The sequence below is a fragment of the Neoarius graeffei genome, chromosome 1, assembly GCF_027579695.1.
Source record: "Neoarius graeffei isolate fNeoGra1 chromosome 1, fNeoGra1.pri, whole genome shotgun sequence".
Taxonomy (NCBI): Eukaryota; Metazoa; Chordata; class Actinopteri; order Siluriformes; family Ariidae; genus Neoarius; species Neoarius graeffei.
The window spans coordinates 51,523,049-51,549,411 of NC_083569.1; the positions used below are offsets into that span (position 1 = coordinate 51,523,049).

The following is a 26,363-nucleotide window of genomic DNA, read 5'->3' on the forward strand; positions in this document are numbered from 1 at the left end:
CCATGGTAGTCGTGTTAATAATGGCCATCCTCCACAAGATGTGTTCTACTTGATATTGGTACGTAGTCCACGTTTCTTTCTCATACAGGAGTGTTGGTATTATAATGGCTTGATTTTGGTTTCCAACTCAAGTTCGTGATGATCAAAAACACACTTACGCAGCTTGCCAAAGACAGATAGTGAAAAGATCATTTCCATGGTAGTCGTGTTAATAATGGCCGTCCTCCACAAGATGTGTTCTACTTGATATTGGTACGTAAGCTTGCCAAAGACAGATAGTGAAAAGATCATGCCATTCATTTCCATGGTAGTCGTGTTAATAATGGCCGTCCTCCACAAGATGTGTTCTACTTGGTATTGGTATGTCGTCCACGTTTCTGACTCATACAGGAGTGTTGGTATTATAGTGGCTTGATTTTGGTTTCCAACTCAAATTCGTGATGATCAAAAACACACTTACGCAGCTTGCCAAAGACAGATAGTGAAAAGATCATTTCCATGGTAGTCGTGTTAATAATGGCCGTCCTCCACAAGATGTGTTCGTCTTGATATTGGTATGTAAGCTTGCCAAACATAGATAGTCTTTGGCAAGCAAGAAAGCAAGAAAGATAGTGAAAAGATCATGCCATTAATTTCCATAGTAGTCGTGTTAACAATGGCCATCCTCCACAAGATGTGTTCTACATGATATTGGTATATAAGCTTGCCAAACATAGATAGTCTTTGGCAAGCAAGAAAGCAAGAAAGATAGTGAAAAGATCATGCCATTAATTTCCATAGTAGTCGTGTTAATAATGGCCATCCTCCACAAGATGTGTTCTACATGATATTGGTATGTACTCCATGTTTCTGACTCATACAGGAGTGTTGGTATTATAATGGCTTGATTTTGGTTTCCAACTCAAATTCGTGATGATCAAAAACACGCTTACGCAGCTTGCCAAAGACAGATAGTATACAGATCATGTCATTCATTTCCATGGTAGTCGTTTTAATAATGCTGTAATAACACATAAAAAGATGTTGCAACATTCTTGGCACTCTCCCATCCTCTAAATCCCAGTTTAAATTACCATATGACGTAACCTATGACAGGGTAGGACAACTTTCGCATGTTAGACACCAATACTGGAAATTCAGTTGATTTCTACAACTAGGAACTTGTCCGAATGAACAGATTTTCAGTCCAACTGAGTGAAATGTCGACTGTCCATCAGAATGGACATAATTAACTGCTGAATGGAGTTTATTTCCTTTTTTCTGGGAAAAAATAATTCAGCAAACATTCCTCCCCTGCACCGAATAGTGACATTTATGTCCTGAAAACAACAGGAATAACTAGTTTTTAGTTTCACTTCAGCTCAGGAGCCGTTCAGTATAGTACAGACTGTCATTTTAAATATAAACAGAAACATAAAGCAGCCAGAGGACCAACAGGGTCCTGTTTCATGCCCCCTCTGGTTCCTCATCTCATCTCATCTAGTCTACTTTTACAGTTTTTCCCCACTGGCTGTGTTTAATAGCTCGGGATGTGTTGAGGTGCCAAACTGTCAGTCGAGGAGAGTCATACAAAACCAAGTGGATCTGACACTCACCCAGACTGTTTGTTGATCCATCCATGTTTCAGTCTGATCCTGGAGTTTAGACCTTTTTGAAACGGTGCATTGTGGCGTGCAAGGAATCCACTCGAGTCATAATTTTTTTTTTAAAAAGTGAGAAAATAAATAAAACTGCTCAGCAGCAACACCCCGGGAAAAAGTCAGGACACGTGTGTGTGTGTGTGTGTGTGTGTTGGGCGACGGACTGAAAATGCAACTCCAGTCCAAAACCACACACATGCAGGAAATGCGTGGAGGAGGCAGGCAAGTGCACATATAACTACAGTAGGTGTGGATGGATTTCATCTAGTAAGACTCCTCCATGCAGTTGTGAAACCTTTCCGTGACTCTTTTTTTTTCTAAACTACAAAACAGGCGTCTTACAACATTGCTACAGAGAGAGAGAGAGAGTCCAGTAAAACTTGCTTTACTCATGACAACTTCAGCACAAGTTTATGTTTTGCTACGCCACCTTGTGTCAAAGCCTCGAACTCCATGATGTTATTGTAAGGAACCAACATCAAGCGGAACCAATTAGAGCGCCACTGTTTCAGGAGGAACGCGAGCGCTGACGGACCCGGAAGTCATTTTACCGGTGAAGGAGGTTTGACCGATAACATGTAGCTGAATGTGAAATTATGCGATTCTTGTTTTGACTCCCAATTCTTAACTGAAGCAGATTTTACTCCAAACAACACAACAGAGCATGTTTTAATTTAACATGGCAACGGTAAGCAAATACACACGCTGTTTATTTAATAATTAAATACGTGATTTGACCGTGCATGGGCAGCTGTCCAAATGTCACACTAGTAACTCAGATAACAGATTTTGGACACTATCTATCCAGTATACTCTACTATATGAGGACGTGAGAAATAGTTTGGATTCAGTGTAAAGTTTCCTTTTCTAATATTTTATCATCACCTTGTCGGTGCATCAGTTGCCCCCTAAAAATGAAAAGTTCCTCTGATCATGATGCATTTTTGTTTTTATGTTCCTTTTGGTAAGAAAACGCACTGGGTGAAATATTTTGACAAAATTCAAAAGTTTAATGGTGGCACCAGGAGCTCAAAGTTATGGAAAAAGCTGCTATTTTATGACTTTTATGACAAAATTTCGATCACTTTTCATGAAACATTATGGCTCCTTATAGCAAATATCTTAGGTACTGTAGACAGTAGGTATGTCTAGAATGTCTAAAAATATTTGCAGGTTTGTTTTAGGGTGTCACTAGCATTATCTATCAATGTTATAACCCTGGTTTTAAGCTTGCCGCCTATGCATATGCTAGCCCCTATTAAATGCAAAGGTTCTTAACATGATCTCTGGGTCACAAGAAATCAATAAATGGAGTCCAACATTGTGATTCAAACCTTACGCGAAAACATAAAATAAGCGGTTTTTTTGGCAAAAAATGAACCTCATGGTGCCACCATTAGACTTTTGAATATGGTCAAAAAATTTTTACAGGATGTCTTTATTGGTGAAAAGGAACACCCAAACAAAAATGCATCAGATTTTATGAAAGTGAGGGCACCCTTCTGTACATATGGTTTATATGTTGGTTTTTTATTAGGTTAAATGCGGTACATACAAAATACAGTATGAGCATGGTATAAAAACCAGGATTACACACACAAAAAGTGTGAACACTTGTTTCCATTGTGGTCCCAGAGACTTATCACAAACAGCCATGATTACTATACTAAGTAGATACCCAGACTATAAATAATAAGTTCAAAGTGTTTATTATCATATGCACAGTAAAGACATGTCCACTTGCACAATTTCCTTCTTCTTTTGGCTGCTCCCGGTTAGGGGTCGCCACAGCTGATTTTTTGTCTCCATTGCTCCCGTCTTCCGCATCCTTCTGTACCACACCTGCCACTTTCATGTCCTCTCTCACCACATCCATGTATCTCCTCTTTGGCCATCAACGTTCTCCTTCCCACATGCTCTGCATCTCTTCTCAGGATGTGCCCATACCATCTCAGTCTCATCTCTCTTAGCTTAATTCCCAAGCTCTCCACATGTGCTGTCCCTCTGATGTGCTCGTTCCTTATCCTGTCCAACCTTGTCACTCCCATCACAAACCTTAACATCCTCAACTCCGCCACCTCCAACTTTGCCTCCTGTCTCTTCGTTAAGGGTACGGTCTCCAATCCGTACATCACAGCTGGTCTCACTACTGTCTTATACATCTTACCTTTCACTTTTGCTGGGACTTTCCTATCACAAATGACTCCTGAAATCCTTCTCCAACTGCTCCACCCTGCCTGCACTCTCTTTCTCACCTCACTATCACAGCCCCCATTTTCCTGTACGGTTGACCCCAGGTACTTGAATTCACCAACTTTCTTTACGTCTACTCCTTGCATCTTCACTCCACTTGCACAATGAAATTCTTAGTTTGCTGTCCACCATGAATGCCAATTACAAACTAGACTGCATTTCCGCAGAGAAAATGCAAAGTGTGCTTGCTGAGCTGTAGCAGAACAGCTAGCATGCCAACATGCTAACAACTAGCATGCTAACAGTTAGCATACTAACATGCTAACAGCATACTAACATGCTAAAAGCTAGCATGTTAACATGTTAATGTTAACATGCTAATAGATAACATGCTAACAGCTAGCATTCTAACATGCTAATGATTAACATGCTATTTGTTAAAATTCTAACACTTTAAGGCTAATATGTTGACAGCTGGCGGCACGGTGGTGTAGTGGTTAGCGCTGTCGCCTCACAGCAAGAAGGTCCGGGTTCGAGCCCCGTGGCCGGCGAGGGCCTTTCTGTGTGGAGTTTGCATGTTCTCCCCGTGTCCGCGTGGGTTTCCTCCGGGTGCTCCGGTTTCCCCCACAGTCCAAAGACATGCAGGTTAGGTTAACTGGTGACTCTAAATTGACCGTAGGTGTGAATGTGAGTGTGAATGGTTGTCTGTGTCTATGTGTCAGCCCTGTGATGACCTGGCGACTTGTCCAGGGTGTACCCCGCCTCTCGCCTGTAGTCAGCTGGGATAGGCTCCAGCTTGCCTGCGACCCTGTAGAACAGGATAAAGCGGCTACAGATAATGAGATGAATGAGATGAGATGTTGACAGCTATCATGCTAACAGCTAACAGGCTAACATGCTAATGGCTAGTATGTTAACTTTTAGCATGCTAACATGCTGAGGGTAACATGCTAACAGTTAGCATGCTAACATGCTCAGGCAAACTCGCTAACAGCAAACATGCGAACTCTGCATGCTACCATGTTAATCCTAACATGTTAACAGCTCTCATGATAACATGCTAATGGTGAACATGCTAACAACTCGCGAGCTAACAGCAGGCATTATATCGTAATGGGTAACATGCTAACAGCTAGCATGGTAACACGTGAATGCTTATATGCTAATTGCTATCGTGTGTGCGTGTAAGTATTCCTAATAAAGTGGCCATTGAGTTGAAGTTGATTTGCTGTCAAAGTCTCAAATGAGCAGATCCTTGCCAAATGCATCACCACCTATGGGGGAAGGGAGGAATGACTCAGTCAAGCTTCCATTGATTAGCAGCAAAATGGAGAAAAAATGGACGGATGAAAGGAAAGACGAGTGTGGGTCAGAACCGATATCATGTGTGTGATGGGTGATTTGGCCTGAGGTGCCGTATGAAGTTTGGTGGATGTGTGGTGAAGTGTTACTGAGCAAAACTCCATTCATTTGAATGGGGCCAAAAATCAATGGAAGCCTATGGAGGTAAAAAGAGTTGCGTGAAAACCAAGGAAAAGATGAGTGCAGGTCTCAGATGAGGGGATGGATCTGTGCGGGGACTTGGCTTGAGGCATCAGGTGAAGTTTCTTGAAGTTTGGTCACTTGGTTAAAAAAATTGATGGAGAGTGAAAGTTTTTCTCCTGAAACACCATTCATTTTCAATGAGGCCAAAAATCAATGCAAGCCTATGGAGGAAAAAGGGATGAGCAAAAAGAAAGGAAAAATATGAGTGCGGGTCAGAACTGATTGCATGTATGTATCGGGGGAGTTGGCCTGAAGTATCACATGAGGTTTGGTGCATCTGCGATGGAGCGTGTCCGAGTAGGATGATTCGATTCATGAGCCCTATTCATTCTCTATGGAAAAAAACCAAAAGAAAAACAACAAGAACGAGAGAATGGGCGCGTTGATCCAAAAGCTGTATACAAGCACACTACACCAGTTCGGGCCAGACGTCTCAGAGTTGGAACAGTGTCTCTATCTCGAATGCCCTAGGAGGAGGAGTGGATCTAAAAAACGTGTTGAAATAAGGCAGAATAAGTAAACTTAAGAAGAACAATAGTGTGCTTGAGCAAGCACACTAATAAATAGGCAGAGGAAGTAATACAAAGTAAAGGCAATATAGTGCAAAAAGAAAAGCAAAAGCAACAAAAACACCCAGTGTAGTACAAAATAAAGGTTAAATGTAGTGCAAAATAGGTAGTGTAATACAAAAATAAAGCAATGATCAGATGTAGCAGCAGAAGGGCAGTAATGTGCGAATGTGCAAACAATGTAATCAGATGTCACAGAAACAGTCAAGGAAACAGCAGCAAAATGGCACTAATGTGCAAACAAATGTAAACAGTCAAGGACAGTTTACAGAGAGGTAATCCATGGTTATAGACTCCTGTCAGTTGTTCAGGAGTCTGATGGCGGTGGGAAAGAAAGAGTTCTTTAGTCTGACAGTCTTACATTTCACACTTCTGTACCTCCGGCCTGAGGGTAGGAGTGTGAACAGTCCGTGCTGGGGGTGGGTGGGGTCTTTGAGGATGAAGGCAGCTCTCCTGTGGACTCTGCAGAGAGGGCAGTGGAGTTTTGGTGATCCTCTCAGCAGTCTTCACCACCCTCTGCAGGCGTTTGCGGTCCATTGCTGTAGCGCTGCCGTACCACACGGTGATGCAGTTGGTCAGGATGCTCTCAATCACGCAGCTGTAGAAGTTGCTGAGGATCTTGGGCGACATACCAAACTTCCTCAGCCTCCTCAGAAAGTACAGCTGCTGTTGAGCCTTCCTAACCAGCTGTGTGGTGTTAGGTGTCCATGTGAGGTCCTCACTGATGTGAACACCCAGGTATTTGAAGCTGCTCACCCTTTCCACCTCAAGCTCCCGGATGAACAGTGGCCGATGAGGTCTCCTCTCCTTCCTCATGTCCACTATCATCTCCTTCGTCTTGTCTGTGTTGAGGGTGAGGTTGTTGTCCTCACACCATGACACCAGACTGGCCACCTCCCTTCTGTAGGCCGTTTCATCACCATCAGTGATACATCCTATCACTGCAGTGTCATCCGCGAACTTCAGGATGATCATGTCCTTGTGGGAGGCAACACAGTCATGGATGAACAGAGTGTAGAGGATGAGGCCGAGGACGCATCCCTGTGGGGTGCCAATGTTTGTGATGATGCTGGATGAAGTCCTATAATCAATCCTGACAGTCTGGGGCCTGCCAGTCAGGACGTTGATGAGCCAGTCACAGAGGGTGGGGTGCAAATCAAGTGTGGACAGTTTATGGATGAGTTTGTGGGGGATGACCGTGTTGAAGGCAGAGCTGTAGTCAACAAAGAGCATCTTGATGTAAGAGTCTTTGTCTTCCAGGTGGGAGAGGGCATAATGGAGGGCAGCAGCGATGGCATCTGAGGTGGACCTGTTGGGCTTGTCGGCATGCTGCAGGGGGTCCATATAATAATAAAGTAATACAAAAAAAAAACTAATAATAAGAATTATAATATAAAATAAATAAATACTCACTCACTGCTGTCCTTGTCACCGGTGACAATTGATAACCCTGTCGGCTTGTTGGTTGTGTGACCTCAGCTCTTTCTGCAAGCTTCGTCTCAGCCAGTGCTTTGCCCCGTCTTAGTTTGTTTCGCCATGCATCACGGTTTGATGTTTCCTCATACCAATTTTTGCCAAAACCACAGATGTTCAGATCCTCGTTGGCACAGTCATTCCACCTTTTTATTGGGGGCCCTCTGGACCTGGTTCCACTGGCTAATTCACCAAATAGGAGCTGTTTAGGAATTCGGTTGTCATCCATGCGACAGACATGGCCAAGCCAACGTAGGCGGTTGGTTCTGATGGTGGTCTCTATGGTGGTGCAACTAGCTCTTCTTAGAATCTCCATGTTTGTGGTATGTTGCCACCAACTGATTTTGAGTATGCGCCTTAAGGATTTTTGGTGGTACGTTTCCAGCATATGTAGGTGGCGGGCTAGGGTGGGCCATGTTTCGCTGCCGTAGAGCAGTGTTGGCAATATGATGGCTTTGTAGACTGCCAGCTTGGTGTTGATTAGACCTTTTCTGTCAAAACATCTGGTAGCAAAAGAGCGAAAGATACTGGTTGCTCTGCTTATCCTGTTCTTTATCTCGGGCTCTAGGTCACTGTCGTCAGTCAGGTCTCCTCCCAGATAGGTGAACTTGTGGGATTTCTTCAGAGTGACGTTATCTATGGTGGTGTAAGCAGGGTCTTGGCACTGAACATGCATAACTTCAGTCTTGGGTTGGTTAATGGCGAGACCCCAGTCTCTGCATGTGTCATTTAGTACAGTTGCACCATTTTGGAGTGACTCCTGAGTCTTAGTTGCCAATGCAGTGTCATCAGCATAGAGAAAGTCACTTAGCCCGGTTGTTGTGGCTGACTTGGTCTTCAGATAAATATCAAATAAATAAATTGATGATGATGATGATGATGATGATAAATAATAATAATAATACTGTTATGGGGTGGCACAGTGGTGCAGTGGTTAGCACTGTCGCCTCACAGCAAGAAGGTCCTGGGTTCGAGCCCAGCGGCCAGTGAGGGCCTTTCTGTGTGGAGTTTGCATGTTCTCCCTGTCTCTGCGTGGGTTTCTTCTGGGTGCTCCGGTTTCCCCCAAAGGTTAGGTTAATTGGTGGCTCTAAATTAACCGTAGGTGTGAATGTGAGTATGAATGGTTGGTTGTCTCTGTGTCAGCCCTGCGATGACCTGGCGACTTGTCCAGGGTGTACCCCGCCTTTCGCCCGTAGTCAGCTGGGATAGGCTCCAGCTTGCCTGCGAACCTGTAGAACAGGATAAGCGGCTACAGATAATGGATGTATGGAATACTATTATGGTAACAAAAAGGACATAGCACCAGAGTAAAAAACTAGAATAAATTTACAAGAAGAAAACACGACTAGTGAACATTAACACAGACCACAATGGAAGCTAATAGTAAACAAAAGTGTTTCTCTCTTGGTGTGATATCAGATTAAAATTATGACTTTTTACAGCTTTCTCAAAATCTTGTATATAGTGTAACACTGAAGGAAGACTGTTCCATGCCTGAATACCAGTGTAAAGGAAACTAGATTTACCAAAAGACTTGACCCTAGGTATCTGCAAGGGTGATGCACTAGATCTTGTATTGATTGAATGGAGTTCCTTTGTATAGTTGAAGCCTTGGGCCAAAAAAATTTGGGGCAGAACCATTTAGAATTTTGAAAACAAGATTAAGCTTTACCTGGGCAATGCACATACTCACTAGTAACATATTGGCCTGCTTGAATTCCTCAGTAACTATATGACTTCTGGCTGGTGCATTCAAAATATAGTATACTGAATTAATTTACATGTGAACATGTTTGATAGCAGTTGTAGTAATAAACACGACAGTTACCCCATGTGATTATTTAACCTTTGCTGTGACAAATGGAGAGGCAATTCTCTTTGTATAAACAATGTAATTTTATCATGAAGGCTGGCAGGTTTCTCTTCCAAATCCATCACACTGGATGCATCGCGTCATTCACGATAATCCCTGCAGTTACACGACTGGACCCACGGCTCTGCTATGGTCGTGTAAGTGTTCACAATGAGGCCATCCTTAAAAAAAATCCGTTTCCTGTCCACCGGGTGAGCAAAAAAATTTTCAGTCGGGAGGAAGGGATTTTTTTTTTTTATATATGGATGGATAAGAAATCGCAATGCTGTGTTTGCTTTTTCTTTCAGTACTTTTTTATTACAAAAGCAGACACATTTAATAAAATGACAGTTTAATCAACTGAAACTTGTACAAAAGCTTTAAGTTAGCATTTTAAATGCCGACTGCAACATTTGCAAAACTTTTTTACAAAGGTACTTAAAATGTCCGACACACGGACTTTTTGTAGTTCTAAATCGAGCGTTAGGCCGAGTTCGGATGAAATTACACTATTAAAATGATCACTGAATGATTTGTTTTTCTGAATCTTTACTATTTTGTTGTTCGCTAGAATACCATTTTGCGATTTCACACTTAAGCAAATGTTTGAAAACTCCGGATCTCCTTCCTTCATGGTGGCTGCCATTTTTTTGTGCCGCATGCGCAGAGCTGATTCGAGTCTATATTCTGCGCGGAATGCGTAAATGTCAAGTTCGATTTTAGATTTACGAACCCGAAAAAAATGTCGAAAAACCTGGGGGTGTCGTGGCTCAGGTGGATAAGGCACCACACCATAAATCCGGGGACCCGGGTTTGATTCCGACCCGAGGTAATTTCCTGATCCTTTCCCGTCTCTCTCTCCCGCTCATTTCCTGTCTCTACACTGTCCTATCCAATAAAGGTGAAAAAAGCCCAAAAAATATCTTTAAAAAAAAAAATGTCGAAAAAACGGCGTTAAAAAAAAATTTCAACCGCACAAACGGCACTCACCCGGCCAGTGGACCGGAAACGGAACATTTTTTAATAATGGCCTGATGGAGCTTTGGAATATTTTCAAATAGCCAACTCTGTCATCAGAGAGATCTGTAAATAAGAGAGCATTTCAACGTGTGGATTTGTATGTTATTGTCTGAAGGTGCCAAGGTGGTTCCATTGCAGTTCAGCGTTTTGCAAGAGCAAACTAGACAGTACAAATCTTCAGGAAATAATCGAGCATGAGACGGAGAAAAAGACCAAATCTTTGGTCACACATGATGAGCTGTTTGAGCGAGCAGCCAGAGATGCAAAGAGCAAAGCTAATTTCAATCGGGTGCTGGACACCTTCAACAAGAGGGACATCCGCCGGCGTGGGCATGTGGAGTTTATTTACGCTGCTCTGAAGAAAATGCCTGAATTCAGCGTGGAGCAAGACATCACAGTCTACAACAAGCTCTTGGATGTGTTTCCCAAAGAGGTGTTTGTACCACGGAACTTTATTCAGAGGATGTTCAACCACTACCCCAGGCAACAGGAGTGTGGCGTACAGGTGCTGGAGCAGATGGAAAATTACGGTGTGTGTGTTTTGTCCTTTTATTAAAACAAAAATTATATGCAGGAGATCATTTGAAAAGTAGGATAAGTCTGGACACTCAGATTCACACTAACATATAAATCTGTCACAGTAAATATATCGAAGCATCTCCTCCGGTTCTTTAGCTGTCTCTTTCTTTAACTGGAATATAATGTTCCGTACAGATGTTATCTACTTTTTCATTCATTCATCTTCAGTAACTGCTTTATTATGGACAGGGACACCGTGGATTCGGAGCCTAACACTGTGCGCAAGGACAGTTCACCCTGAATGAGCCACCAGTCCACCGCAGAGCGTCATGCGCGCACACACACGTGCATTTACACCTGCGCACACATTCACACTTGCAGTTAAGCATTTCCCAGTAAAACACTCGTGTCCATATAATATACTGAAGTATTATTATGATGTGTGTTTGTGGGTAGTCTGGTTTCATTGTATGATGTCTGACCTGGGGAAACTGGCACATTGTTTGTGATGATTATTTTTGTTATATATCGATAGGAGTTATGCCTAACGTGGAAACTAAAGTCCTCCTGGTTCAGATCTTTGGAGAGAAGAGCCACCCGATGAGGAAGTACCAGCGTATCATGTATTGGTTTCCCAAATTCAAGAATCAGAATCCATTCCCAGTGCCTCACGAGCTCCCACAAGACCCAGTGGACCTTGCCCGCTTCAGCCTCATCCGTATCGCTAATGACCTGGATGCTAAAATTACAGTTTATCAGGTAACCCCTGGTTGCAGCCAATCTATTAGTCTTCCAATGATTAACACAAGTCATAATTTTTTTTTTTTTAATTGAATGAGGTTCTGAAATTCTAAACTCTTAGGAATTAAATGTTATGAAGCTGTAATAATCAACAATCCTGTATTAGGCCATCCTTAAAAAAAAAATCCGTTTCCTGTCCACCGGGTGAGCAAAAAAAATTTTCAGTAGGGAGGGAGGGATTTTTTTTAAATTATTTTTATATATATATATATATATATACCCCTTTGCAGTAAACGTCATTCATACGTAAGCGGAAATTGCGCGCGCAGCCTGGACCCAAAAAAGACTCAGAAATGCCTAGTTGTTGTGTTGTCGGGTGTCAGAATCGTAGCAGTGATGGGGTTAAAATGTACAGAATTCCAGCAGGATCTCACCCATTCCAAAAAAATCGCGACGTCTATGGCTACAAGCCATCAAACGTGTAGACTGGGATGAAAGCACCATCAAAAATGCGCGGGTTTGCAGCGCCCACTTCATCACAGGTAAGATCAGGCTATTTATTAAATCTTTCTTTTTTATTCTTTCTAGTCTTCGTTTATTGATGTAGCAAAATACTTTGGTAACGTTTGTCTGATTTGCTGGGTCATAGTTACACAATGTAATGAATATTGTTAGCATGTTAACTTAGCTTTGCATGCAGTTTTGTTTGTAGGAGAGCTCTCGCTTGACTCAAGCAGTCCAGATTTTGTGCCATCATTATTTGTGTATGCCCAAAATCACAATTTTAAAGCAAGGATGGAAAGGTAAAATTGTGTGCCCTCACTCTAAATGCCAACTTACGTTGACTGCTCTAACCTACTGTAGCTCCCGCCCCGTTCAGTTTCATTTCTGCTCTCTGCCTCTCGCTTTTTACGCAGCTCTGATTTCTCTTAGCTGCACTCTTTACACTATCATTCCTTTCATGCCATTACCTCCTGCAAATTGCTGTTTAGTGTTGGTATTTGCTGTTGTAGCTAAAGCCACACTGCCATCACATCACTGGCATAATTTGATTAAAACAAAATGAATATGAATGTCCCATTGTTAATCAAGTTGTACATGCCCGCACATAACATAATCATATGCGTCTAAAGACTTGTAGGCATGAAGTTTTTCGTGGGTGTACACTGAAGTCTTGTCACTAAGGTACGAGTATATATCTGGCCATTGTATACCAGGGAACTTACTAACATCGTCCGTCCACTCTTTAATTAAATGCGGATCCGGTAGGCGATGTCCACTTGTTAGAGTTAACTTATTTATGTAGCATTCTCGATCTTGTAACGACAATTGTTTGGCATAATCTGACAGCTCATAATGCCGGTCTATGGGCAGCGCCATTGTTTCTGAGTCCAGGCTGGGCGCGCATCCTGGCAATGGTCGGTTTGTTTACAAACATGTGAAGGGGTCTATATACAGTTGTGCTCATAAGTTTACATACCCTGGCAGAATCTATGATTCTTTGACCATTTTTCAGAGAATATGAATGATAACACAAAAACATCTTTTCCACTCATGCTTAGTGGTTGGGTGAAACCATTTATTGTCAAACGACTGTGTTTTCTCTTTTTAAATCATAATGACAACAGAAACTACCCAAATGACCCTGATCAAAAGTTCACATACCCTGGTGATTTTGGCCTGATAACATGCACAGAAGTTGACACAAATGGGTTTGAATGGCTACTAAAGGTAACGTCCTCACCTGTGATCTGTTTGCTTGTAATCAGTGTGTGTGCATAAAAGCTGAGTGAGTTTCTGGGATCCAGACAGACTCTTGCATCTTTCATCCAGCCACTGACGTTTCTGGATTCTGAGTCATGGGGAAAGCAAAAGAATTGTCGACGGATCTACGGGAAAAGGTAGTTGAACTGTATAAAACAGGAAAGGGATACAAAAAGATATCCAAGGAATTGATAATGCCAGTCAGCAGTGTTCAAACTGTGATTAACAAATGGAAAATCAGGGGTTCTGTTAAAACCAAGCAAATGCCACAAAGTATCTCGCCTACAATACGCCAAACAGCACAGAGACAAACCTCAAAACTTCTGGAACAAGGTAATTTGGAGTGATGAGACCAAAATTGAACTTTTTGGCCACAACCATAAACGTTACATTTGGAGAGGTGTCAACAAGGCCTATGATGAAAGGAACACCATTCCTACTGTAAAGCACGGAGGTGGCTCGCTGATGTTTTGGGGATGTGTGAGCTACAAAGGCGCAGGAAACTTGGTCAAAGTTGAAGGAAAGATGAATGCAGCATGTTATCAGCAAATACTGGAGGCAAATTTGCACTCCTCAGCCTGGAAGCTGCGCATCGGACATACTTGGACGTTCCAACATGACAACGATCCAAAACACAAGGCCAAGTCGACCTGTCATTGGCTACAGCAGAACAAAGTGAAGGTTCTGGAGTGGCCATCTCAGTCTCCTGACCTCAACATCATCGAGCCACTATGGGGAGATCTCAAACGTGCAGTTCATGCAAGACAGCCCAGGAATTTACAGGAACTGGAGGCTTTTTGCCAAGAAGAATGGGCAGCTTTACCATCTGAGAAAATAAAGAGCCTCATCCACAACTACCACAAAAGACTTCAGGCTGTCATTGATGTTAGAGGGGGCAATACACGGTATTAAGAACTGGGGTATGTAAACTTTTGATCAGGGTCATTTGGATGTTTTTTTGCTGTCATTATGATTTAAAAATAGAAAACGCAGTTGTTTATCAATAAATGGCTTCACCCAACCACTAACCATGAGTGGGGAAAAAAGTTTTTGTGTTATCATTCATATTCTCTGAAAAAAGGCCAAGAAAGCAAAAATTCTGCCAGGGTATGTAAACTTATGAGCACAACTGTGTATATATATATATATATATATATATGGATGGATGGATGGATGGATAAGAAATCGCAATGCTGTGTTTGCTTTTTCTTTCAGTACTTTTTTATTACAAAAGCAGACACATTTAATAAAATATGACCGTTTGAAAAGATCTATTAGGTTCTCCTACAGATCTGTCAGGGTCATTAACAAAGTAGGTAATGAATTTCGCATAACAAAACTCAAAAGCTGTTTGTAACGTCTCGGATGGATCAAGATCAAACGAATTTTCAAGTAACGGTTTGTGATGGTCCGACACACGGACTTTTTGTAGTTCTAAATGGACTGTTAGGCCTAGTTCGGATGAAATTACACTATTAAAATGATCACTGAATGATTTGTTTTTCTGAATCTTTGCTATTTTGTTGTTGGCTAGAATACCATTTTGCGATTTCACACTTGAGCAAATGTTTGAAAACTCCGGATCTCCTTCCTTCATGGTGGCTGCCATTTTTCTGTGCCGCACGGCGCATGCGCAGAGCTGATTCGAGTCTATATTCTGCGCGGAATGCGTAAATGTCAAGTTCGATTTTAGATTTATGAACCCGAAAAACCGGCGTTAAAAAAAAAAATTTCAATCGCACAAACGGCACTCACCCGGCCAGTGGACCGGAAACAGAACATTTTTTAATAATGGCCCTATTCAAAGTTCCCTGCTTTAATGCCCAAAAGACATTATTTATTTTCTGCTTAAATGCAAAAAAATAATGTTCTTACAGTGATGTGGGTTTGTGAAGGAAAGACAGTGGAAGGAAACTGGGACATTGTTACTCCACTCACAACACCACTGTGTGTGAAGATTTAAAGTCCTTTTTGTAAAACGTGTTTTTTTTTTTTTAACCTTGTTTTGTTGAGGCAAATGTCACTGTTCGGGTGTTCATTTTCCATGATCTGCTTTGTGCACTTTTACAGTTTCCTTCAACACACATCACAGAGGCAGGAGAGGAGATCTCACACCCACATATCATTGGTATGAAACATGTTCTGCATCAGGCCTTCATTTGCTTATGTACATAAGTCCATAACGTTGTTTAGCACAACATTTGTAGTCTCATACTGGTGTTTTATTTTGGTCTTCTGTTAAATTAAGACGTATTGAGTTTTAGTGAGTATACTAAAGGGTGTCCTAAAAGTCAGGGACCAATGGGAATGCAGTACTAGTCAAAAGTTTGGACACCCCTACTCATTCATAGGGTTTTCTGTATTTTGACTATTTTCTACACTGTAGAACAATACTGAAGACATCAAAACTATAAAGTAACATCTGGAACATGTATGGAATTATGTGGTAAACAAAAAAGTGTTAATGTTTCATATTTTAGATTCTTCAAAGTAGCCAGCGTTTACCTCGATGCTTTACACACTATTGGCATTATCTTCACCAGCTTCATGAGGTAGTCACCTGGAACGCTTTTCAATTAACAGGTGCCTCGTCAAAAGTTAATTAGAGCAATTTATTGCTGCCTTAATGCGTTTGAGATCAAACAGTATATAATTTTTAAAAATACAGTAAATATCCCTATTCCACAACTGTCAAGGACCACTCAACTAAGTAAAGAGAAACGACATCCATCATAACTTTAAGACATGAAGGGTTTTTTTTTTAATTAAGAAAAGTAAAGAAAAACCACTGAATTGGAAGGTGTGTCCAAACTTTTAACTGGTACTGTATGTTTAGCAAATATATCAGTTCCAGAGGTGGACAGTAATGAAGTACATTTGAGAAGTGCATTTACTTGAGTACTGTACTTACTTACACTTTTTGAGTATCTGTACTTGAGTATTTTTTTTTTTTTGGAAACTTGTGACTTTAACTTCACTACATTTGAAAGACAAATATCGTACTTTTCACTCCACTACATTTCTATCAAGGTCCTCGTTACTTGTTACTATGAAGCAGCTTTGAAAGTGGATGTTTTTTTCCTTTTCTTTCCTAAAATGTGATTGGTTTTATCGCAGGTGACACTGAGACAGTCTATCAGTAATCACTAGGGTCACGTCACGTCCATAGACTGGATAAAATCAAGTTCACTGATCTCAGCAGCATTATTTGAACACAATCAGTTGATGGCAGAATGGAAGGAGGCGGTTCTTCTGGAGAATGCACACACCCATGGCTACAGCTAGAACCCATGTTTCAGTTTTCTGAAAGGATTAAAGATTCATTTCGTTTTAAATTTTTGCTTTGTTTGCTGAAAACGAATCACATCACGTCCTATAAAAACTCACCGTCCAACCTGCAGAAGCATTTTGAGGTCTGTAAACGTTTTATTCCAAGAGAAAGCTTGCAACGAAGCTGTCTGTGCTTTTAGAGCGAGTGATAATGTTGCAATAGCTGTACAGTCTGATTAGTCAAATGATGCTCTATGGATTTTCCCGCCAAGCTGCCGTAGCCTTGTCCACGGCTAACATTAACACATAGCTAGTTAACTTGGACACCGTTAGTTAGCATGTAAAAATGGAGTTATGCTAAGATGAATAACGTTAACTTATCTGAAGTCCTTTCAGAAATATGTTTCAGCATAATCTTGCCAAATAAACAGAATGTAGAAATCTTTCTTTTCTAGTAGCGTTAGCTACCCAATTTGATTTCGAGTTTGAAAAGCGTTTGCTAGCATGCCAGGCGGAGTTTCACTGACTAGCTAGCTTAACGTTAAACCACCATGATGGCACAGCATGCGTTCATTTTGTGAATTCACATTTCTGTCTTTGGTAACAGCGTTAGGTTTTGTAAGCGTTGTGGAAATAATACAACGATGCGTTGGCAGAAAATGTACTTTTAATACTTAAGTATTTTTAAAAGCAAGTACTTCAGTACTTTAACTTGAGTAAAAATTTGATTGGACAACTTTCACTTGTATCGGAGTAACATTTGACCAGTGGGATCTGTACTTTGTCCACCTCTGTTCAGTTCAAGTATGCTGAGCAAATTCCACAAAAAAACATGGTGCAGAGATTGGTGAACATGTAGTGCAAATGTTGCTAATAGTAACTATAAAATCAAGTTTTATGTAGTTTTGCTCTCATTGGTTCCCAACTTTTTGGACACAGTAGAATGAATGACGTGTGGCGATCTGGAAAAACCCATTGAATATCGCTGTGGCTGAGTTTTGGCCAGTTTTTAATCCATTTTTACATCTCAGCTTTCAGAAATCTATATATATTTCACCAAAATGACATGGGAAAAAAAATATATATATATCTCATCTCATTATCTCTAGCCGCTTTATCCTTCTGCAGGGTCGCAGGCAAGCTGGAGCCTATCCCAGCTGACTACGGGCGAAAGGCGGGGTACACCCTGGACAAGTCGCCAGGTCATCACAGGGCTGACACATAGACACAGACAACCATTCACACTCACATTCACACCTACGGTCAATTTAGAGCCACCAGTTAACCTAACCTGCATGTCTTTGGACTGTGGGGGAAACCGGAGCACCCGGAGGAAACCCACGCGGACACGGGGAGAACATGCAAACTCCACACAGAAAGGCCCTCGCCGGCCCCGGGGCTCGAACCCAGGACCTTCTTGCTGTGAGGCGACAGCGCTAACCACTACACCACCGTGCCGCCCAAATATATATATATATATATATATATATATATTACAATATATATATATATTACAATATATATATATATATATATATATATATATATATATATATATATATATATATATATATATATTTTTTTTTTTTGGTTTTGTTTTACTTTTTAATCATGCAGAGGATTTCTTCTTACAAAGATCATGTTAGGTATAGAGCCAGTTTAACAAACACATTGGCATAAAAAAATGTCAGTCTGCTTAAAACCTTGGTAGCTAAGTGTGATTTCACACAATGAATGTCAGACTTTATAATATCAGAAGGTTTTGGAAAGCAAAGCTACTTGATATAGCAAATTGGACATAAGATATAAATAATAATCAGTTTAGTTTCGTAATCAGATCCATATCGTCAAAATGTCCACGATGCTCCTGCACTGCAGTCAAGATGGATTTTCTCCCTTTTCACTTTCTGGGGGTAACAACACTTTAAAGGGTATATCCTGGACCAATTTAGTGGGGTTTTTTTGTTTGTTTTTGTTTTTTTTATGAAAGAATGTCCCTTTACACACTCATCCAGAAGGGTAATTTTGCACAAGGCCATCTGTCTCCAGCAGAAAAAAATAAAAATAATAAAATGCGTCTGGAAAAATCCCAAGGGACTCTAGAGCCAGATTCATGACGTCACATGCGGAAGCACCAGCAGGCTGAGAGAGCTTTGCACGGTTTCAGTGCACAGCCTGTGTAGACCAAGTTTAGCAGCGAGCGATTTTGCATTGAAATATGGAATTGTCACCTGAGCGTCTAAACCCATGGATTCATGTATCAATGCTCATCTATCTGTTGTTACATAAATTATATTTTTTCTAATTACTATGATGTATTTATATATTTCTTCATTTAGAAGAGTACTGGCTACTGTAGGAGAAAGATTTCATAAGCTACACACATGGAATCGGCTAAGCAGGGTTGTATAGACATTTAATGTGTTTGACACATCCCAAGATCTCGAGCCCTGACATGCATATCCCTTGATGCATGTGATGTAAGTGTATTATAGCCCAGCGCTTTCGTGTTTTGTTTACTTTTGTGTGTGTCAATAAATAACATTATCCGTGTACCACACAAACACAGGAACACCTAATTTAGAGTATAGTCTCTCTTATTTCTTACCCTGGCAACAGTCAACTTGTGAATCACTGATTTTCTTGGTCTTTTTCTCGGCTCTGCTTTGGTCCTCGGTTTTTTCCGGGTGCCTCACACAAAGCGCTCCCATTTCTCTCTCATTGTCCGGTCTTTTGGAAAACGATGAGTACTAATCCCATCAAGACTGGTGTTGCTACACCCTCCTACGATACATCTGTTAACCATTTTAATAATTACGCGATAACGTTGAAGAAATTTGCAGAAAACCACCAGGTCGTTTTCTCATAAACAAACCAGCGCTGGCGTAGGATTCAGAGGGAGGCGTCCCGCACGCGACGTCACGAAAATCAGTGTTTCCCGGGAAATCCAAATGCCAAGTTTTTTCAGAGGCGGACCAATTCGCCTCAAATGGCTTGATTTCAACTGAAATTTTCTGGTATTGCGCAAGGTAAAAAAATTGCACAAAATGCAAAATGTGACAGATATTTGACCAAAGTTTAATATAAAATAAGAGAATTACATTGATCTTGCGCCTAAATATACCCAAGATGTGCACTTTAAAATGCAAGACGTTAAAATAAATGAAAACGCAAACCATATTTTGGTTCAGGAAGGTCTGTAGTTTTCAGAATTGTATAGTACAAATATCAGAATTTCAGTACGTGAAAGGTTTTCCCAGCCCACGGACACTTTAAGGCAAGTTTGATATAGTGACTTTTTGATATAGTGATATGGACCCTTTTCAGTCACGTGACCTTCGTAAACGCGACCGCCATTTTGGACATGTAGTGGACTTCGGCTCAAATCGGTTTGAATGCGAGGAAGGCGACAAACATAAAAGAAAAAGGAGCGAGATGCAGAAAACTGTATTTACTAGTTTACTGTAATTATGATCTGGCAGCTATTTACACCGGATCCAGTGTAAATAGCTACCGGAGCCAACGTCCGGCCGGGCTGCGAGCTAGCGCGCTCCGGAACCTCGGACGTTGGCTCCGGCGGCTATTTACACTCCATTATGGTATCCATTATGGATCCGGTGTAAATAGCTGCCAGATCATAATTACAGTAAACTAGAATGGAATGTTAACAGCAATGTAATGCCTTTTCTGGCTAATTTTATTCGTCTTACCTCCAACAAAGCGGTCACTACACAAGCGTTGGTATGCCGCTATCCGTCTTCTCCGTCGGTCAGCATCTACCGGGATCCGATAAAATGATAACCCTTGCCTTGTTTGTTGATGGTTACTACATCCAGGTGCACAACAACATAGTGGCATGATGGAAGTCTTGCTGAAAATAAACACTTTCTTTGCTGCCGTTCCTCAATGCTGGCTGTGGTAAACTGCTGGTAGTACATGTCCAAAATGGCAGCCACGTTTGTCGTGACGTCACGTGAAAAGGGTCCATAGTGACTTGTACAGCTTGTTCTAATCTTGCTGAAAACAGCAGTTGAGATTTGAAAAGCACTAAATGGAACATAGAGTAACTCCTCATCCATTGAGTTGGTGATTAATGTGAGAGGATATAGACGAAAGTTCATATAGCTATCTCTTTACACTCTGTGCTCTCTTAACAGGTATCCAGAGTCCAGAGCAGTGCACTCTGCTTTCCAAGCACAACCCAAACAGACCTGTGTTTGTGGAAGGCCCCTTTCCTCTGTGGCTCAGGAAGACCTGTGTACATTATTACCTTCTCAGAGCCGACCCTATCCCCCCTGAGGAGCAGGTACTATAAGAATGAGTATTGCGTGATAATTACATGTGCTTGGCCTACCAATGACATTTCAGCCTTCCGATCATCATCTGTGGTTTCCTTTTCATTTAAAGAAATAAAGATCTGGACTCTTATCTTATCATCTGGCTTTCGTCCTTGTTTTTGTAGAAAGTCAGTGTTCTGTTCTTTGATCCACAACCTTCATAATTAAGTTTTCCTACAGCTGCTCAGATAATCGCCTGCTGCCTCAAAAGGGACTTGAAAGTTTGTGCCGTATTGTTTTTAAAGAACAAGTCCCCTCGTGCCCTAGAGAATTATATGTAATGCATACTTGATATGAGTGAATTGTTGTAAGATGATGACAAATAATATCAATTATCATATGAAATGAGGGCAGCACGGTGGTGTAGTGGTTAGCGCTGTCGCCTCACAGCAAGAAGGTCCTGGGTTCGAGCCCCGGGGCCAGCGAGGGCCTTTCTGTGCGGAGTTTGCATGTTGTCCGCGTGGGTTTCCTCCGGGTGCTCCGGTTTCCCCCACAGTCCAAAGACATGCAGGTTAGGTTAACTGGTGACTCTAAATTGACCGTAGGTGTGAATGTGAGTGTGATGGTTGTCTGTGTCTATGTGTCAGCCCTGTGATGACCTGGCGACTTGTCCAGGGTGTACCCCGCCTTTCGCCCGTAGTCAGCTGGGATAGGCTCCAGCTTCCCTGCGACCCTGTAGAAGGATAAAGCGGCTAGAGATAATGAGATGAGATCATATGAAATGACCTGTGGGTATTTCACTGCCCCATTAAAACACAACCATGTAGTTTAGTACATTTACAGAGAGCTACCAGAACGTGATATAAATTGTGCTCATCCTCCTGCAAATGAGAAATAATTGTTAGATATAAATTATATACACCGATCAGCCATAACATTGTGACCACTGAGAGGTGAAGTGAATAATATTGATTATCTCAGTACAGTGGCAGCTGTCAAGCGGTGGGATATATTAGGCAGCAAGAGAACAGTCAGTGCTTGAAGTTGTGTTGGAAGCAGAAAAAATGGACAAGAGTAAGGATCTGAGCGACTTTGACAAAGGCCAGATTGTGATGGCTAGATAACTGGGTCTATCTCCAAAGTGGCACATCTTGTGGGGTGTTCCTGGTATGCAGTGGCTAGTACCTACCAAAAGTGGTCCAACAAGTGACAGGGTGATGGGTGTCGAAAGGTCACTGATTCACATGGGTCACGAAGACTAGCCCATATGGTCCAATCCCACAGAAGAGCTACTGTAGCACAAACTGTTAAAGTTAATGCTGGCTAAAATAGACAGGTGTACTGCGAGTTGGCCTAGTGGGTAGCGTGTCCACCTCTCGATCGGGAGTTCTACTTGCGGTCGGGTCATACCAAAGACCATCATAAAAATGGTATCTACTGCCATCTGGCAAGGCACGCTGCAATACGGATGCAAGTGGTGAGTCAAACTCTCGCGGTTACCAGAGGACCCGCCCCCCACTGTAACCCTAGCTGTGTGATAGGCGAGAGGCCGAGGGCTACGGAAACGGAGATCGGCGCCGCCCTATGTGCCACATGGCGTGGGAAGGACTTTGAAAATAGACAGGTGTCATGCGAATCATACCCCTTTTCCACCAAATCAGTTCCAGGGCTGGTTCGGGGCCGGTGCTGGTTCACAACTCGTTCAACTTGCAAGCCAGCTGAGAACCAGTTTGCTTTTCCATAGCTCGCGGTGCTAAGGGAAGCCACGTCATTACATCGTTGTATACGTCAGTTACGTCGCTACGTTTGCATAAACCTTGGCGCGAATATCGAAGCAAAAACAACACAGAAGAAGCAGCAGCAACAACAACAATAATAATAATGGATGACTTGGCGTTTATACAGCTGTTGCTTCTTGTCTCTTAAAAATGGCGATCTTTCGCGGTCTTGTTATTGTTGGTGGTCTGAACAACTCTGCCCCCCCGCTGACGTAAGCGGTTCTTTCCTCTGGCCCAGCAGAGAGTTGGTGCTAGCCTGGAACCGTTTTTTCTGGCCCCAGAGCCAGTTCTTTGTCAGTGGAAACAGAAAACCCGGTTCCTAACTAAGCACTGGCCCCGAACCAGCCCTGGAACTGCTTTGGTGGAAAAGGGGCATCAGTGAGCCTTCGACAGCCATGACCCTGCCGTCAGTTCACTGGTTGTCCTTCCTTGGACCACTTTTGGTAGGTACTAACCACTGCATACCAGGAACACCACACAAGATGCGCCATTTTGGAGATGCTCAGACCCAGTCATCTTGCCATCACAGTTTGGTTCTTGTTAGAGTCGCTCAGATCCTTACTCTTGCCTATTTTTTCTGCTTCCAACACATCAACTTCAAGAACTGACTGTTCTCTTGCTGCCTAATATATCCCACCGCTTGATAGGTGCCACTGTAATGAGATGATCAATATTATTCACTTCACCTCTCAGTGGTTACAATGTGATGGTTGATCGGTGTATATAATACTATATATTGTGGAAGGAATAAAACACAGTGTGGTGTACTTTTTGAGTAAAAATAATCAGCTATGGGCGGCACGGTGGTGTAGTGGTTAGCGCTGTCGCCTCACAGCAAGAAGGTCCTGGGTTCAAGCCCCGTGGCCGGCGAGGGCCTTTCTGTGTGGAGTTTGCATGTTCTCCCTGTGTCCGCGTGGGTTTCCTCCGGGTGCTCCGGTTTCCCCCACAGTCCAAAGACATGCAGGTTAGGTAAACTGGTGACTCTAAATTGACCGTAGGTGTGAATGTGAGTGTGAATGGTTGTCTGTGTCTGTGTGTCAGCCCTGTGATGACCTGGCGACTTGTCCAGGGTGTACCCCGCCTTTCGCCCATAGTCAGCTGGGATAGGCTCCAGCTTGCCTGCGACCCTGTAGAAGGATAAAGCGGCTAGAGATGATGAGATGAGATAATCAGCTATGGGATGGCGTGATGCAGTGTTGTGTTCCTCTTATAGTAGAGCAATTTGCCAATGGTTCAGTTAATTTTATTAATTAACACTATATAGTAATTTTGATCAGTTTAAAGTTATATTTAATGTGGTGGAATGATTGTGATCACAAAGTCCCCCATCCTGAAGACTCTCCCGTGATGGAACAGTTACTGACTTATAAAGCACTGATACTTATTCTATAAATGCTCAATATAATATTCTCCTTCCAGAAAACTTCATCATATCCACAATTAGATGTTTTACTTCTGAAAATCTGATGATTATTTGCCTGAGATTGCGTGTAGCATTTGTCATACAGGCCCCTGTGATTGAGTTGTTACTATAGAAACATATTAGAACAAGAAAAGAAAAGATAAAAGAAGAAACCTTTGTCACATGCACACTTCAAGCACAGTGAAATTCATCCTCCGCATTTAACCCATCTGAAGCAGTGAACACGCGCGCGCGCGCACACACCCAGAGCAGTGGGCACCCACACTAGAGCGCCCGGGGAGCAGTCAGGGGTTCGGTACCTTGCTCAAGGGCACTTCAGCCCAAGGCTGCCCCACGTTAACCTAATTGCATGTCTTTGGACTGTGGGGGAAACCGGAGCACCCGGAGGAAACCCACGCGGACACGGGAAGAACATGCAAACTCCACACAGAAAGGCCCTCACCGGCCACTGGGCTCGAACCGAGAACCTTCTTGCTGTGACGTGACCGTGCTAACCACCATGCCGCCCTCGGATATTAATATAAATCTGTGACTTATGGCCATTGACTAAGCCACAGGCTGTAATTGATATTGATGTTACTTTTTCCCATCTAGATCGAAGAGGAGCTCGATCCTGAGTTGATTGGTCCAGAACAGAGCTTGTTCTATCCCCAGCGTATTGACCTGGACCTTAATAGGGACTTGGGAGACGATGACAGCTTTGATGTGGATGATGGTGAGCATAGACAATTAGTGTCCATGAGATTATAAGTAAATGCTTTTACATCGACTATAGAATTATGTGGCTTTATCTGTGTTCAGCAAAAACACTTCATTGTCAGTTTAATATATCAAAGTCCCTTCCCACGCCATGTGGCGGCGCCGATCTCCGTTTCCCTCGGCCTCTCACCTATTACATAGCCAGGGTTACGGTGGGGGGCTAGTCCTCTGGTAACCACAAGAGTTTGACTCCCCACTCACATCTGTACTGTAGCGTGCCTCGCCAGACGGCAGTACATTAGGTACCATTTTTATGATGGTCTTTGGTATGACCCGACCGTGAATAGAACTTGCGATCTCCCGATCAAGAGGCGGACACGCTAATGTGTAACTCCAATGTGTATTCCTGATTTAACAGTATATTTTTATTAAGCAACTCGAAAGAATTAGATACACCGATGTGAGTGATGTCTGATTTCTTTTGTTCAGTGGTGGAAGGGGCGGTCTATGCCATGTGCATGACAGGGCAAGGTGATCAAGCTACACTAGCACAGTGGATCAGTGGGCTGCAGGAGAACAACCCAGTCTTGGGGCAGGTTCCCACTGTGTTTCGTCTGGATTCTGGATTCAGAGAACTGCAGAAAGTTGAAGATATTCGCCATGATTCCGGACAAAATCAACACCCAGGCTCTGAAGAGGAGCACACCATCGAGGAGGAAGTATTGCACTCGCAGGGTATGAAGCAGTGACTGGGCAGCAGTCAGCAGAGTGTTTTTTTTCTCGGAAATTAGTCATGGCCTTGGACTCTAGTTTGTATCTTGAGTAACTAAACACTGATAACCTTATTCGTTAAATAAACTAAGATTATTTGGCTCAAACAAGATGCTTTATGTTAGCGCTCAGTTCAGATATGACTCATTTTGTGATTCAGTTCTCAGAGAGCTGAGCAGGTTTGACTAAGATGGACTACAAAGTTTAAAAGTATATTTAATTTAGACTGGTATGAAGATAACCTCATGAGACAGGTGCCCTGTTGAAGGCACTTTTAATAACAAGCAGTCATAGCACGCCTATTTTGTCGTCAGGTTTGAAATGGACTGATCATGTTGCCTGTAATTGCATACTGTTTGTGTAGGTTTGTTAAAGCTGTCAGTGCAATAAATAAGTTTTCTCTTTTTACATCCCTGTTCTGTTTCTGCATAGTGTTTGGTGGAAACATCAAGGACAAGTTTCTGAAAAGCAAGAAAACACTAATGCATTGTTACATGGTAGCGCAAGCCTCATGATGAACTCTTGAAGAGTGAAGGTGGTCTTATTTTTCAGTGCTTTGAGAAACTGGGTCCAGTCCAGAATAATACTGATAAAGGTAAATTTCTCAGAAATCCTGTGGTCATCATAAGTTCTGTAACTCCTAAGAATGGTGTGCAATCTTGTTTTCATCTGACGCAAAAGGAAATGAAGGTTAAACGCTGTATTAGTTTTGATCAAGTACGATTAACGACTAATGTGAGGCAGTGAGTATACAAATATCATTTCAAAGCTGTATTACTGAAACTGGTTATTATAAAGAAAATTACTGTTCCAATATAATTCTGATGTG

General features: G+C 42.2%; 2 protein-coding genes across 3 annotated transcripts in view; one reads left to right on the forward strand and one right to left on the reverse strand.

Annotated features, from left to right (window-relative positions):
* Positions 1-1,965, reverse strand: part of eml3 (EMAP like 3) — a 96,147-nt gene extending 94,182 nt beyond the window's left edge. For both annotated transcript variants that reach the window (XM_060933892.1, XM_060933884.1), the window contains exon 1: positions 1,596-1,965. In XM_060933892.1, the coding sequence (XP_060789875.1) occupies positions 1,596-1,620 (25 nt within the window). In that variant the 5' untranslated portion in view covers positions 1,621-1,965. The remainder of the gene's footprint in view (positions 1-1,595) is intronic.
* Positions 1,793-25,942, forward strand: ecsit (ECSIT signaling integrator). The gene is made up of 8 exons (XM_060933906.1): positions 1,793-2,328; positions 9,329-9,430; positions 10,408-10,822; positions 11,347-11,570; positions 15,387-15,444; positions 20,744-20,892; positions 24,659-24,779; positions 25,253-25,942. Exons 1-8 carry the CDS (start codon positions 2,320-2,322, stop codon positions 25,510-25,512), a joined length of 1,338 nt encoding a protein of 445 aa, XP_060789889.1. The 5' UTR covers positions 1,793-2,319; the 3' UTR covers positions 25,513-25,942.
* The last annotated feature ends 421 nt before the right edge of the window (positions 25,943-26,363 follow it).

Coding starts and splice junctions, on each gene's coding strand:
- ecsit (XM_060933906.1), top strand. Junction 9,431..10,407: donor CACGGCTCTGCTATGGTCGT/GTAAGTGTTCAC, acceptor TATTGTCTGAAG/GTGCCAAGGTGGTTCCATTG. Junction 10,823..11,346: donor GGAGCAGATGGAAAATTACG/GTGTGTGTGTTT, acceptor ATATATCGATAG/GAGTTATGCCTAACGTGGAA.